The 15,134-nt window shown below is 41.8% G+C and overlaps 1 protein-coding gene across 3 annotated transcripts in view; it reads right to left on the reverse strand.

The window, feature by feature from the left end:
• The window catches only part of phf10 (PHD finger protein 10), a 191,813-nt gene that overhangs the window by 158,094 nt on the left and 18,585 nt on the right, over positions 1–15,134 (reverse strand). For all 3 annotated transcript variants that reach the window (XM_072265830.1, XM_072265829.1, XM_072265831.1), the window contains one exon: positions 558–691. In XM_072265830.1, the coding sequence (XP_072121931.1) occupies positions 558–691 (134 nt within the window). The remainder of the gene's footprint in view (positions 1–557; positions 692–15,134) is intronic.

Below are 15,134 nucleotides of genomic sequence, written 5' to 3' on the forward strand. Positions count from 1 at the left end.
TGGGCTGCCGGCATTACACTAACCCCAATGCTACACGCTGTTCCAGATACTTTATTTCGTATCTGCAGCATTTGAGAACATGAGGACCAGGAGCAGGGGTCGGTAATCCAGCCCGTCGAGCCTGTTCTGTCATTTATTAAGATCATGGTTGCTCTGGCCATGGACTAGGCTCCACTAGACTTTCTCTCCATAACCCTCAGTTCCCTGCAATGCAAAAATCTATCTAACTGTCTCTTAAATATATTTAATGAAGTAGCTCGTACTGCTTCCCTGGGCAGAGAATTCCACAGATTCCCTACGCCCTGGGGAGAAGCAATGTCTCCTGATCTCTGTCCTAAGTCTATTCCCCCAAACCTTAAGGCTACGACCCTGAGCTCTGGGATCACCTACCAGTGGAAACAACTTCCCAGCCTCTATCTTGTCTATTCCCTTCACATTTTCATATGTTTCTGCAAGATACCCTTTTGCTTTTGAAATGTCTCAGCAGGTAAGTAAAGCATTATACATTAATAACAGATAAGCTTGAGTTAAATTGTCACTCTGCTCCCAGTACTGACCGAATATTCCTTGTATCGGTCGGTGATTTGCTGTCGCTCTCTTTCCTGCAGAACCACTGCATATTCAGCATACTTGGTTGGATACTCCTTGATCATCAGATCAATAACTTCATCGCTTCTCAAAGCAGTTAAGCCTAGAAAAGAGGATTTTACCATGTCAAAAACCTGCAAAAATTAACAGCATGTTGCTGTAGTTGTTATTCCATTTATGCATGTGGGTCTTCTCCCACTTATAGAGATTTTCACCAGTTCTCAGCAAAACCAGCTCCGCATATCTTCAAGAACATCTACATTAATCCTGAGAGCTCAGAAATCATTAGCAGCATGTCCAGACAAACATATTAAGCAACGTTATTTTACACTGTCCATCTCTTCTAGTGTAGATAGGTATTCACCACAAATACATTAGAGAGGTCCAGAGGAAGTTTACAGCAATGATTCTGGGAAGGCAAGGGTTAATATGTGAGCAGCATTTGATAGCTCTGGGCCTGTACTCGCTGGGGTTTAGAAGAATGAAGGGGGATCGCATTGAAACCTATTAAATGTTGAAAAGCCTAGATAGAGTGGACATGGAGAGGATGCTTCCAATAGTGGGAGATACCAGGGGCTGCAGCTCAGAATAGAAGGACGTTCCTTTAGAACAGAGATGTGAAGGGATTTCTTTAACCAGAGGGTGGTGAGTATGTGGAATTCATTGCCACACACGGCTGTGGAGGCCAAGTCATTGTGTATATTTAAAGTGGAGGTTGATAAGATTTTTGATTAGTCAGAGCGTCAAAGGTTACGAGGAAAAGGCAGGAGGATGAGTTAAAAGGGATAATAAATCAGCCAGAATTGAACGGTGGAGCAGACTCCATGGGCCAAATGACCCAATTCTGTTCCTATGATCTGACTATTACTTTATGGTGAAGATACTAAGCCTGTTTACTAAGCTGCACAACTATCAGTAAATAAAGGCCTGGCTGCAGCCAGTGGTTCCGCAGTGTTAATTAGATTAGGTTTGTTGTTCTTATACACCACGGTGCAACCAAACTCTTTGCTTGCATGAACCTCACAGAGTAATCAGTATAGGCCATAATAATAAATGTAACAATAAATACAACAATAATTGCAAAAACAACAGAATTTTGCAAAGGTTGTAGTGCAACCTGAGGTAGTGCAATAAGAACTGCATTACACAACCAAGAACATTCCTGACTTCCACATGCACAAGACTTAGAGAAACAGTTGAAAAGATATTTGATCGTGATCAACTTTATCCACTATATACATTTACACGTGTTAGGAATTTGCTGTGGTGAGTTGGTCAGGGCACAACATGCAACAAAAACAACATTCAATAATTCTAAAGGATAAATAAAATTATAAGACCATTAACATGGAGGAGCAGAATTGGGCCATTTGGCCCATCAAGTCTGCTCTGCTATTTCATCATGGCTGATCCATTTTCCCCTCTCAGCCCCATCGCCTGCCTTCTCCCCGTATCTCTTTATGCCCTGACCAATCAAGAATCTATCAACGTCTGCCTTAAATATACCCAATGACTTGGCCTCCAAAACCGCCTGTGGCAAAGAATTCCACAGATTCACTACTCTCTGGCTAAAGAAATTCCTCCTCATCTCCGTTCTAAATGGTCGTCCCTCTATTCTGAGGCTGTGCCCTCTGGTATCAGACTCCCTCCCCCACCATAGGAAACATAGAGGAAAATTATAGAAAAATATATTACAAGTTTATGGAATAAATGTACATAAACACCAGCAGGTAGTTACTATGTGAACAGCATTATAAAAAGTGATTTATCAAGGAGATTACCAAAGGACAGGGCCATGGGATGTGTTACCCACAGCTTGATCACTGCTGCAAAAAAATCATGGCAATGAGGACTGGAGAACAATTTTACCTGCAGGGCCACTGAATATTAATGAGACCGTCATAGAGAGAGGGTCTAATCTTATCGTGACTTAAAAAATTGCTGAAAAAATCTACTATCTCAAAGTTCAAAATACTTTTGTTATCAAAGTATGTATGCATTATACAACCTTGAGGTTCATCTCCTAACAGGCAGCCACAAAAAAATCAAAAGAACCCATTAAAAAAGACCAATAAAAACCCTAATGAAAAGAAAAACAAATCGTGCAAACAATAAAAGTAAGCAAATAGAATCTAAATTGAAAGTGAGTACTCAGACACGGAGCTCAGAGCAGGCCACTGCCGCAGCCTCAGATTCAGTTCAGCACATAGACAGCAAAGGCAGACATCCTACCTCTCCCGGAAGTTCTGGGAGTCTCCCGCATATTGATAGTGGCACCCTGATACCGCAAATTATATATAATATCCCGGAAATCCATTTTTTTGAGAGCGAGAGAGAGAGCATGAGAGCGAGTGAGCGAGAGCGTGTGAGAGAGTGAGAGAGAGAGAGCGCGCGAGCGTGCGCCATGGCAGAGTGTTCCAAAAAAAGGAAATATAAAACATACGTCACCCCAGACTACACTAAAGTGTACCCCTGCCTAATAGGGGTCAAAAATAATGACAGTGTCGCTCGCTGCACTGTTTGCAACAGTGACTTTTCTATTGCCCATGGTGGGTTAAGACTGTAAAAGACATGTTGAGGTGAGTTTAACAGGTGTCATTCATTCATTAGCATAGCTAACGTTACTTAAACCAGCTGACTAGCTGCTAAGGAGCTACTCTATTGCAGACATCCCACCTCTCCCAGAAATTCTGGGAGTCTCCTGCAAATTGATGGTGCTACCTCCCTGAAATGAGTTTTTGCAGGGTGGGATGTCTGCAAATGTTGCAGGGCTCACAGGCACGAAGCCCAGAGCAGGACTGTAGCCTCAGCGCAGCGAAGAGCAGCGAGCAGAACTGGTCCAACCCTCACCTCTGCCTCAACGCTCCCGACACCCCGCCTTTTCAATCCATTTGGCCTGGTACTTAAATCGTCCATATCATTCCTTCTATCAGTACACTCTGGGCCTGGACCCTATCCATGTTACCCCACATTTCCAAGTCGGCCCCGCGCTTAGTTGGGTCAAACCTCGCCCTCAGTTTAGGTGGAAGGCTCCGAATCTGCCTCTCCTCCTTTTCTTCGACTCTCCTCCGCTCCACTTGCTCCAACTTTGTCTCGAACTTGCCTCGACCTTGCTCCAACTTCATCTTACACCCACACCCTTGCCTTCGCTTGCTTCTTCCTTGTCCGTGGTGATCATTCACCATCATTTTTCATCGATAAAGTGATATTAATAAAGGATTTAATTGTATATCTTGTTTCAGTAACCGCCAGTAAGTTTTCGCTCGCCCTCAGCAGCGCCATCTTAAACCGGAAGACCTCAAGTAGAAGGAAACTGAATCTAATGCCAAGATATTCTAATTAGCTTACACTTTGTAGTTTTATATATAATCCATTCTGATTCTCAGGAGATGCTTATTCAACAGATTTTCCCCATAAAGATTTATGACTATTCACCAATAATTAAATGGACAGCAGCTACAATTCATATATCCTTTGAAATAGGAACTTTTTTGTAGATTGTATATGATTCCTAAATAATTTCCTCTTATACTGTGAAAGTTGCAGTAAGGAAAGGGTTAAACTAACATCCAGGCCTGGATGCCCGACTTGTGCGGTCAGCCCAGGTAAAGAAGGTCTTTGAAGAGTATAGCTTCTCTTTGCACAGCAGGAGACTGAAGCCATTTGGCATCCCAAGAAAAGATAACCATGCAAACAAAGGATTCAAGGGTGACACCTACTATTGGTCAGTTACTTTACTAATTGGCCTCCAACATGTAATTCTATTGGTGATCATGCAAATAAGGATTCTGAACATAATTACCAATTGGTCAGTATTTCTATCCAACTAGTTAATTTTTCTATCAAAATGGCATTCATTTGATCAAATTTCAGAAAAGCTTGACAGGGGCCAGGCTGTCCTTGTGCACAAGTAAATAAAATTTGGTTGAGGAAGGAGTGTGAGTTGTCACAGAGTGCAGTTAGCCAGTGATGATACACGTAACTAGATGTAGAAACAGGCACAATTCTGATTCATTACAACTGATCAGTACTAAGAGTTTGCATGTCTTTTGCTTCATTTCCTTTGGTAGTTGTACTGATTAACAGTCTTAAAAATTCCAAATGATCCAGTAATTGCAACTTTCCAGCAAAAGATGTTCAGGATTTCCACCATCCTTTCCATGAAATAATGCTTCCCAAATTCCCTGTTGAAGAGCCCAGTTGTAGCTTTAAGACAGCAGCAACGCCGATAAACATATGATCTTTCAGACTGAGACCCTTAATTAGGCCCAAAACATTGACTATTTATTCCCCTCTATGGATGCTGCCTGACTTGCCAAGTTCCTCCAGCATTTTGTGTGTGTTGCTCAAGATTTCTAGAATCTACAGAGTCCACTCTCTTCTCCTATCAGATTCCTTCTTCTTCATCCTTTTACCTTTCCCAGCTATCACCTCCCAGCTTCTCACTTCATCCCATCCCACTCATCCACCTACCTTCCCGCTCACCTCATCTCACCTATCACTTGCCAGCGTACTCCTTCCCCTCTCCACACCTTCCTATTCTGACTTCTTCCCATTTTCTTTCCAGACCTGATGAAGGGTCTCAGCCAGAAATCTTGACTCTCTCCATAGATGCTGTTCCTCTCCATAGTTGCTGCCTAACCTGTATCCTCCAGCAATTTAGAGGTAGACTTAAAGTACACTTGGTGTGTGTTACTCTGGATTTCCAACATCTGCAGAAGCTCTTGTGTTTAAAACAACAATTTCTTTCTCAGTTTCTTCACCACAGGACCTGGCTTCCCTGCATCCATCAAATCCTATTACATTTTTGGATCTCTCACTCTCTGAATGAAGGAATATGACCCAAGTTTATGTAAACTCTCCACAACTTCAGCCTCACAGATCAGATTTGCACCCCAGCACAAGATGAATTTCATATGTGCTCAGGCAACTGACACGTGGCTTCACCACCACTAACATACAGCAAGGTCAGTAGAAAGCAAAACCAGAAGGTGTATAAAGGGTTCAACTGTGTAAATTTCTTGACAGGAAACTCAGTATTAACTGAAATAATATCTAAGGTCCCAGTACTCTTCTGTGAACAAAAGAGGCTGTGTCTACTCCAATCTAATTTACTTCCTACATTTAAGTTTGAACTCAAAAGCCTTCTAATGTATGTATTATACTAAGAAGGTACATTCATCATCAAAGACTCACACAATACACGCCACGCCATCTTTCTACAGCTACCATTGGGCAAGATGTACAGAATAGCGCCAAACGGTGACTCCTTTGTTTGCATCTTCAGAAACAGCTCTATTTCTATCTCTAATATCTCTATTTTTCCCTTTCAGGGTTTTTTTGAAGACCCTGACCTGGAGTTACATACTGACTACGGTTCTTTGCGGAAATGGGACCTGCTCCCAGGGTTCCCTAACTGGCCATTGTTCAGCCGCCAAAGGCTTGGATTAAGAGTCCGGCTTGAATTCAGAAGCCTAGGATCTCGGGGTTCTGGAGATGGGTGGATGGAGGGTCGGTGTTACGACAGGAGACCTGTGTGTCGTCGGGGGAGTCAGGATATCTGCTGTGTGCCTGGAGACCTGGGATCTTTGCAATCTTCAGGCACAGAGCATGAAGAAAAGCGACGTAACGGACTTTTAACAGCATAAACCAGTGAGTTGTTTGTTATGTCTCCCTACTCAATGGGAAAATGGAGACACCTCTTTCTCTTATTAGGGAGAGAGAGAACCTGCGGTATCTCAAATACCAGGTGAAATGCGAAGTCTTTGGAGTAACTGCAAGACTGTGTCTTTGCTATAGCTTTGCTCACGCTTGAGTGCTTGGTGGCAGTGCCAATGCTTTTTTTTGCCAGTGGGGGGAGGGGGGATTGCTGCTTGCTGCCGCTTACGCATGGGAGGGGGGAACTGGGGGGGACTTTGGGGTAACATTTAACTGTTGTTCATTCTTTGGGGCACTCCTCTGTTTTCATGGATGGTTGCTAAGAAAAAGCATTTCAGGATATATATTGTATACATTTCTCTGACATTAAATTGTACCTTTGAACCTTTGAAGTCTGAAGTCCCACACCATCAGGTTCAAGAACTACTTCATTTCTGCCATTCAGTTCTTGACCAATTAGTACAACCCTAATCATGAGACTTTAGCAATCCTATGACTACTTTGATCACCATGCACTAAAACAGATCTGCTGGTTTCTTTGTTCTAATACCAAGGAGCATAGTATCAAGATAATTAGAGGAATGTAAAGGGGGGGGGGGGGGGGATATCGAAGGTAAGATTTTTTCACACTGGGTAGTGGGTGAATGAATGCTCCACCAGGGGTGATCATAGAAGCAGACACATTAGGGACATTTAGGAAACTCTTAATTAGGCACAGGAATGATAGAAAGTCTATGTAGGTGGTGTGGAAATGTACTTTACTTGTAGTAGTAAATTGGAATCTGTGTTGTACCAGAGTGCTCTGCTAAAAGCATTCATGCAACATTACCATGCAGTCCAACAAAAGGACCTGCAATTACAGGTCCAATAATTCACTGAAAGTGGCATCACAGGTAAATAGGGTCGTAACAAAAGCTTTTGGCACACTGACCTTCATAAATCAAAGTACTGAGTTCAGAAAATGGGATGTTATATTGAACTTGTATAAGACATCGCTGAGGCCTAATTTGGAATAGTGTGTGTAGTTTTGGTCACCTACATACAAGATGTAAGGTTGAGAGTACCGAGTTACAGGATGTTGCTGGGACTGGAGGACCTGTGTTATGAGGAAAAATTGGAGAGAGCATGACTATATTTCTTAGATTGTAAAAGACTGAGGGGAGATTTGATGGAGATATATAAAATAAGAGGGGTATAGATAAGGTAAATGCAAGTAGGCTTTTTCCACTCAGGTTAGGTGGGACTACAATTAGAGATCATGAGTTAAAGTGAAACGTTTAAGGGGAACATGAGGGGAAGCTTCTTCACTCAGAGGGCTGTGAGAATGTGGAACTAGCGCACGTGGTGCATGTGAGCTTGATTTCAATGTTTAAGAGAAGTTTGGATAGGTACATGGATTGTCAGGGTATGGCAGGCTATGGTCCCAGTGCAGGTAAATGGGAGTAGGCAGTTTAAATGATTCGGCATGGACTAGTTGGGCTGAAGGACCTGTTTCTATGCTGTACTTTCCTATAACTCTATTATGCCAATCGAGCCTGAGTCCTTGACAAACTGCAGGGCACCAGTTACGTTACAGGAAGAATGTCAAGTACACTGATTAAGCAGAAGGACAGAATGAGATAGGTAGATAGATAGGTTACTTTATTGATCTCAAAGGAAATTACAGTGTTACAGTAGCATTACCAGTGCACAGATAAATACACAAATATTAGAAGAGAAGTAAGAAAGAATAAAAAATAAGTTACCTCAAACAGTCTAACAGGAGGGGGTTATCACTTCTCCAGCTATGGATTAACCCATTATAGAGCCTAATGACAGAGGATAAGAATGATCTTACATAGCGCTCTTTGGAGCAGTGGAATTGTCTTAGTCTATTACCAAAAGTACTCCTCCGTTTGGCCAAAATGGCATGCAGAGGGTGAGAAACATCAGAATGCACCTTTGTCTTGAACTGAGGTGTGGGTAGCTGCATAAAGGAGTGACTACGCTGTCTGTTTATTGGAGGCTATCACCAGCACTTGTGTGGTAACAGACTTCCCTGGCCGCAAGTTAAATAAATGTTCTTATGATTAATCCACTCTGAGCTGTTTGTTTGTATTGGGACGTAGGGACAAGGTGCCCAACAGAACATGGAGGTCCCACCGAGATTGGATGCCTAGGTGCAAGAGCGGACCTAGGAGGATTCTGGTAACCGTGGCCTTTCTAGGCAAGTAGCAAATACCGGGTTCTGCCCTGCTCCCATTCTATACACTGCAATCTGCGCCACTGCCTACTGAGTGGATCAGTTGCTCTATCTGTGATTCCGATGCTTTCAGCACGGTGACCAGAATCATATTAAATCTGTATGGTTAGAGTCAGAGACCCCCAAAATCTGCATGGTTAGAGTGTCAGAGACACTCAAAATCTGCATGGTTAGAGATCAGAGACACCCAAAATCTGTATGGTAAAAGTCAGAAACACCCAAAATCTGCATGGTTAGAGAGTCAGAAACACCCAAAACCTGTATGGTTAAGAGAGTCAGAGACACCCAAAATCTCTATGGTTAAGAGTCAGAGATACCCAAACTCTGCATGGTTAGAGAGTCAGAGACACCCAAAATCTGTATGGTTAGAGAGTGTCAGAGACACTCAAAATCTGAATGTTAAGAGAGTCAGAGACACCCAAAATCTGTATGGTTAAGAGTCAGAGACACCCAAAATCTGTATGGTTAAGAGTGTCAGAGACACCCAAAATTTGTATAGTTAGAGAGTCAGAGACACCCAAAATCTGAATGTTAAGAGTGTCAGAGACACCCAAAATCTGTGTGGTTAGACTGTGAGGACAACTCTGGCATCAAGGACGCACCAAATGTGAACGGTAGGCATGTCAGGAATACATTGATAGAAAGAGTAAGAAAGAGTGAGATTTGTGGAAAGTAAGCTTGTGTTTAATCCCCACAGGATGCTGCAGTAAACAGAAGGAAGAAAAAATACAGCAAATAGGGTGAGAAAGAGAGACTAGGAAGTGGTAGTAATGGGACAAGGAGAGTCCTTCCCTGTCCGAAATTCAGGGACACCAGCATGATCTATGTTTAATAATTATGGGAAGGGATCGGTGGAAGAATTGCCTACATGGGTTAAATGGACAAAGCAAGCCATTTCTGGTGGATACAGGGGCCACCTATTCTTTGATGAAAGAGGAGAACTGTACTCCAAAGTTTGATAAGGATAATATTTGTGTAACTGCAATAGGGAGACAGTCTGTTAATGTTCTGAAATCAGATCTGGTGGCGGTTAGCACTGGAGACCAGAATTTATATTATGCCTTTCTACTGTCCCCGGATGTGCCTGTACTTACGTGGAAGAGGTTCATTGTGTAAAATGCGAGCTACTAATACCTGCACTCCTGAGGGACTTAATGTGCATAAACCAGAGAGCCATTATGGACTGTACAATTTCAGTAGTAGTAGTCAACCTATTTTGTGTAAGTGGCAGTAACTCACTACCCACTAATCATGGAGCTTGGAACATTTTTACGAGAGTGCCTTGAAAGCCTCTGGAGATTTCTCTAGATTCTGTCTAGACCTATAAATCGGTAAATGGCACTATTATTTTCACAGTATGGCTTATGATGACAGCAGTAAATGACCATTTCATGCATCAGAATTTGGACCCTTATATCGGTAAGCAAATCGTTCTATCCACTTCTGAAATATATGTGGGTGATTGTGGCAGCAGTGTGACATCCCCACGAAGTTTGGTGGATGATACAAGATCAGAACAGGAAACCCCACCAGCTTCCAGAGGTAAGGCGGCAAACATTGCCGGACTAATACTCAAGGGTCTGGAAGGAATGCCATGACAGAAGGTCCTGGAAACAACTGGATGGAGCCTGTGGCAATTGGAAGGAGGTAAGGGCTTCCTTTTATTGCTCCCCAGTACACTGGGAGCAGAGGCAGCTTTTGAACAGGAAGTTGTAGGAGAGTTGTTGTTCAATGCTGATGTGGAACCTTTACTCTCCAAAGTCCCACCACAACTTTGGGCTGTCCAGCCAAATGGAAGGGTTGAGATGGTCACAGATGAACTGCATAAAGTGACCATCAACTCAAATACTCCACTCCCCCACAGGGCACAGTACCCTCTGTCCCTGGAGGCTAAAGAGGAGATTGATAGATCGTATAAATTAAATATGGTGTGCCCCTGGTTTATTGCAAGCTTTAAACAATGTTTAGGAACAATGTATGATATGTATTTTCCAAAATCCAGGGAAATTAGTGAAGGTGAAAGAATCTCGTACATCACCCTCTAATGCACCATTCATGCATTTACAGATAGATTTTATAGAATTAGATTTGTGTGAAGGATATAAATATGCAATGGTCATTATCGATTTTTTTTCCACCATGGGTTAAAACATTTCCTTGTAGAAAGAATGATGCAGTTACAGTAGCTAAACGTTTATTAGAAGGAAATCATCCCAAGGTTCGGGGTCCTTTGGAAATTCTCTAGCGACAATGGTATCTACTTTACTGGGAAGGTAATAAAAGAAGTATGAAGGCCTTACAGACTGACCAACATTTTCACTGTAGCTGCCACCTCAGTCAGCGGGCTTAGTAGAATATATATATACATATACACACACACACACACACACACACACACACACACACACACACGCACACACACACACACACACACACACTTCAATTAATGTATTTGGTGAAATGTAATGTTGTCATGAAATGACAAAAAGGAGGGAATGTGGAAATGTACTTGTAGTAACAAAACGGCATTATTATCTGTAACAAAATAGAACCTGTATTGTACCAGAGTGCTGTACTAATAGTGTTCATGCAACATTATGCCAGTGGAACCTGTGTCCTTGACAAACCGCAGACCAGCAGATGCGTTACTGGAAGTATGCCAAGTGCACAGACTAAGAAGGACAGAATGCACACTTTCCTTGAACTAAAGTGTGGGTGTCTGCACTTGTGTCTGTTTTTTGGAGGCTATTGCTGCTGTTTGTGCAGTGATGGTCTCCCCTTGCTACAAGTAAAATAGATGTGCTTATGATTGATCCACTCTCAGTTATTTGCTGTTTGTTCTAGGACGTAGTGAAAAGGTGCTCGACAGAAGTAAGGGTCAAATTGATCTTAGGGCAGGTTAAAAGGTCGGCACAACATTATGGCTTGAAAGGCCTGTACTGGGCTGTAGTGTTCTGTTCTAACTGTACTCTTGTAAACATTGTGTATAATTTCTGTCTAATTTATGTTTTTCTTGTGAATGCTGCTTATCTGATGCTATGTACCTGTAATGCTGTTGTAAGCAAGTTTTTCATTGCACCTGTGCAGACGACAATAAACTCAACTTTGACTTTGATACAGGCTTTCATAAAAATAATATTACAGCTGGTTTTAAATTTGTTGTGCCCGTGACTAAATTGAAGTGAACCAGTAAGCAACAACTGGATTTGCTAGATTTACGTCACATAGCCAAACTGCATTTTGTACTCCAGCTCGCATATTATTTTTGGGATTCCTCCATTTATAGAAACAATTTTCTACTGTGTTTCCCGCTAATGAAAAGTTTTCTTGGGTTTTCCTTTCACAACTACATCCTGCCACCCAGGCCATGCTCTCTTCTTGCTGTTGCCATCGAGAAGCGGGTACAGAGGACTCAGGACCCACACCACCAGGTTCAGGAACAGTTATTACCCTTCATCATCAGGCTCCTGAACCAGAGGGGATAACTTCACTCACTCCAATACTGAACTATTCCTACAACTTATAGACTCACTTTCAAGGACTATACAACTTATGTTCTAAATATTATTTATTTACCCAATTATTATTATTAATACTTGTTTTTGTATTTGCATAGCTTGTCTTCTTTTGCATACTGGTTGGTTGTCAGTAGCTTTGTATGTAGTTTTTCTCTGATTCTACTGCATTTTTTTGTTCTACTGTGAATTCCTGCAAGAAAATGAATGTCAGGGTAGCATATGGTGACACGTACATACTTTGACAATAAATTTACTTTGACTTTGACTGGTCTCTGCATCTGTGTGACAATTTATGTAATATTATGAGGAAGCCAAAAGCAGAGATAATTCATGCTGGCAGGTCCAATGCTTATCCTCCCTTTCAATTCAAACTACTCTATCTGAATCCTTCTATTCCCTTTTCTCTCATGTATATATCTCACTTCCTTTTGTAAATAGCCCAGCTAGTTCTGTGTGGCAGAAAATTCCACAATGTCAGCACTCCCTGAGTAAAGTCTTTCCTTACCTCCCTTCTGGATTTATTAGTAACTGCTTTATTTATGACCCACATTTACAGATTATTCCATAAATGGAAATATTCTGTCCACGTTTTCCAATCCATGTACGGCCTGAGAGATGTCAGCTGGAGCCGAAAAATCACTCTCAAGCGTTAATTTATTCTTCTTACCAAGTGGACTGGAGAAATGAAGTTAAACTAGAGAAGACTTGACTCAAGCACCATAAAGGAAAAGGCACAGACGTCAAAAAATAAATCACCTTAATATAAATGTCCTGATAGATGCCTGAAAAGATCCCACAAGTGATTGTACTGATCTTGTTTAAATAAAGCAACTTAAAGCATTTTATTAAACAAAACAATCAAGATTAGATTAGCTTTATTTGTCACAGGTATCTTAAAACATAGAGCGAACCGCAACTTTTGCAGTCCAAGGATGTGCTGGGGCAGACCACAAGAGCTGCCTTATTTCCAGTGCCAACATAGCATGCCCACAACTTACTAACCTTGACTTTGGAATGTGGGAAGAAACCAGATTCCTCAGGGGAAACCAACACAGTCATGAGGAGGACATCCAAACTCATTGCAGACCATGGCGGCAATTGAATCAGTTGGCTGGCACTGTAAAGCGCTGCGCTAACAGTTACACTACTGCACTGTCCCAGTAAATTGAACAGCAAGCTCAAATAATGGCCCTGAGAAACGTCTTGACATCAAATTGTGATGAGAAACATGGTACATCATTTTATTAATGACACAAGTAGGTTCTTAAGCTTTTGTTAAGGAAGCCACTTAAATCCATCTTTCCACAGCTCCTAGATGACACACAGACAGTCCCTGTAATCCAGGGGTCCCCTCTTTTTTAATCGCAAGAACTCCTACCATTGACTGAGGGGTCCATGGAACCCAGATTGGGAACCCCTTCTGTAATCTGCGGGAAACTGACAACAATTGAAACTCTGTTTTTACACCCCAACTTTGTAAAATCGTGCTGAGTTACGAAGAAAACTCCTATCAGCCTTCTAATAGAGAAATTCAACTGCAATGAGCTCTATCGTTGCATAAAGGGTTGAATTCTAAAGAGTCAATTTAAAGAGTTATGAGTTCCCCCACCATCCAGGCCATGCTCTCTTCTCACTGCTGCTATCAGAAAGAGGTACGAGAGTATTAGGTCCCACTGCACCAGTTTAGGAGCAATCACTACCCTTCAACCCTCAGGCTCCTGAACCAGCAAGGATAACTTCTTTCACCTCAATACAGAACTGATTCCACAACCTATGGACCCACTTCCAAGGACTCTACAACTCATGTTCTCAGTATTATTTATTTACCTATTAATATTAATATTTGTTTTTTGTATTTGCACAGTTTGTCTTCTTTTGCAAAGTGGTTGTTTGTCAGTCTTTGTGTACTTTTTCACTAATTCTATTGTATTTGTTTGTTCGAACTGCATATGTCTGCAAGAAAATGAATCTCAAGGTAGCATATGGTGACATATATATACTTTGATAATACATTTATTTTGAAGAGTTAACCTATCTGAAGAGTGTTTCATGGCTCTGGGCCTGTACTTGCTGGAATTTAGAATGACAGAGGATCTCATTGAAAAATACTGAATATTGAAAGGCCTAGATAGTGGAGAGGAAAGGCCTGGACATGGAGAGGATGATTCCAATAGTGGGAGATTCTACGATTAAACAGCACAGCCTCAGAATAGAAGGAAGTACCTTTAGAACAGAGATGAGAGGAATTTCTGTGAATCTGTGGAAATCATTGCCACATACAGCCAAGGAGGCCAAGTCATTGGGTACGCTTAAGGCAGAGATTGACAGGTTCTTGATTAGTAAGGGTGTAGGAGGCTATGGGGAGAAGGGAGGAGAATGGGGTTGAGAGGGAATATAAATCAGCCATGACAAAATAGCAGAGCAGACTCACTGGGTTGAATGGTCAAATTCTGCTCCAATGTCTTATGGTCTAAATTGATTACAACCACAGAATGCTGGTTAAAATTCCAACAGGGGTCAAATTTTTTCTCCTGCAGTTCTAGTGCGTACAAAGCATATTCCACATATTCTGGCAAGTGTGGGCAAACATTGACATATTTCAACTTCTGTTTGGAATTTCTAACTATTAAAAAATATTTTTGTTGCTGATAAAGATCTCTAATGTAGCTCAATAGCTTGGCTCTCTAAGGCAAAATGTTGTTTCTTCAAGCCCCAATCAAGCAATGTGTGTACAAAGATCTAGGCTGATTTCCATATATTAGGAGTGTGCTACACTATTGGAGGACCAGTCTTAACTCTAAACTATTAGCTAATCATAAAATATTCCACAGCACTATTTCAAAGAATAAGATCACCTGGTGCCTTGGGCAATTCTTATAGAGTCATAGAACACTACAGCACAGAAACAGGCCTTTGGCCCATCAGGTCAGGGCCAAACTATTAATCTGCTTAATGCCATCGACATGCATCCCGACCATAGCCCTCCATAATGCTCCCATCCATGGGCCTATGCAAGTTTCGCTTAGATGTTAAAATTGAACCCTGCTGCTGGCTGCTCGTTCCATACTCTTACCACCTGAAAGCCTCATCACTGAAGGCATACTTACTAACTTGAACAAGATTCTAGG

The sequence above is a fragment of the Mobula birostris genome, chromosome 8 (assembly GCF_030028105.1).
Source record: "Mobula birostris isolate sMobBir1 chromosome 8, sMobBir1.hap1, whole genome shotgun sequence".
NCBI classification, from domain to species: Eukaryota; Metazoa; Chordata; class Chondrichthyes; order Myliobatiformes; family Myliobatidae; genus Mobula; species Mobula birostris.